The 997-nt window shown below is 52.3% G+C and overlaps 1 protein-coding gene across 1 annotated transcript; it reads left to right on the plus strand.

The window, feature by feature from the left end:
• The first annotated feature begins 33 nt into the window (after positions 1-33).
• Positions 34-984, plus strand: LOC107125305 (olfactory receptor 10Q1-like). Its single transcript, XM_015428748.1, has one exon. It carries the CDS (start codon positions 34-36, stop codon positions 982-984), a length of 951 nt encoding a protein of 316 aa, XP_015284234.1.
• Positions 985-997: the final 13 nt, after the last annotated feature.

A 997-nucleotide genomic window follows, 5' to 3' on the forward strand; every position in this document is an offset into this window, starting at 1 on the left:
ACCTAGCAATCCTGGATGACTGTGGATGGTAGAATGGAGACGCACGGCCAGAACAGCAGCCAAGATGCTGATTTTGTGATCCTGGGATTCAGCACCAGCGAACATTTGCAGATCACGCTGTTTGCTCTCTTCCTTCTCATGCACCTCATCACCCTATCCGGCCACCTGACCATTGTGGCTGTGACGTTAATTGACTCCGCCCTCCAAACCCCCATGTATTTCTTCCTTCGCAACCTGTCCTCCATTGAAATCTGCTACACCCTGGTCATCGTACCCAAGATGTTGGCCAACTTCTTGGCCAAGAGCAGAAGAGTCTCCTTCATGGACTGTGCCACACAGATGTATTTTTTCATTGCCCTTGGGGGTGCCGAGTGCTTCCTTCTGGCTCTGATGTCCTACGATCGGTATGTGGCCATATGTAACCCCCTGCGCTACGCCGTTGTCATGAGCTGGAGCTTCTGTGTGCAGCTGTTAGTGGTGGCCTGTGTCAGTGGCTTCACCATCTCGCTCGGGCTCACCACCCTGATTTTCAGGATGCCCTTCTGTGGCTCACATAAGGTCAACCACTTCTTCTGCGACATCCCGCCCATACTGTTCCTGGCCTGTAGTGACACACGTGCCAACGAGGTGGCCGTGTTCCTCGTCTGCACGATGATCTTGCTCGTTCCGTTCCTCCTCATTTTGGTCTCCTATGTGTTCATCGCCAATTCCGTCTTCAGGATCAAGTCTGCCGAGGACCGGAAGAAGGCCTTCTCCACCTGTGCTGCTCACCTGACTGTGGCCATGCTCCATTACGGTTGTGCCATCTTCATATATATACGCCCCAAGTCCAGCTACTCCCTGGATCAGGACAAGGTGGTCTCGCTGATCTACACCAACGTCACACCCATGCTGTACCCCATGATTTACAGTCTCAGGAACAAGGAAGTCAAGGGAGCACTCAAGAGAATATGGGAAAGGATATTTGTTTCCAAAGGAACATAGTAATCGTCAGGGC

Source organism: Gekko japonicus, unplaced genomic scaffold, assembly GCF_001447785.1.
Source record: "Gekko japonicus isolate JY-2015 unplaced genomic scaffold, Gekko_japonicus_V1.1 scaffold37835, whole genome shotgun sequence".
NCBI classification, from domain to species: domain Eukaryota; kingdom Metazoa; phylum Chordata; class Lepidosauria; order Squamata; family Gekkonidae; genus Gekko; species Gekko japonicus.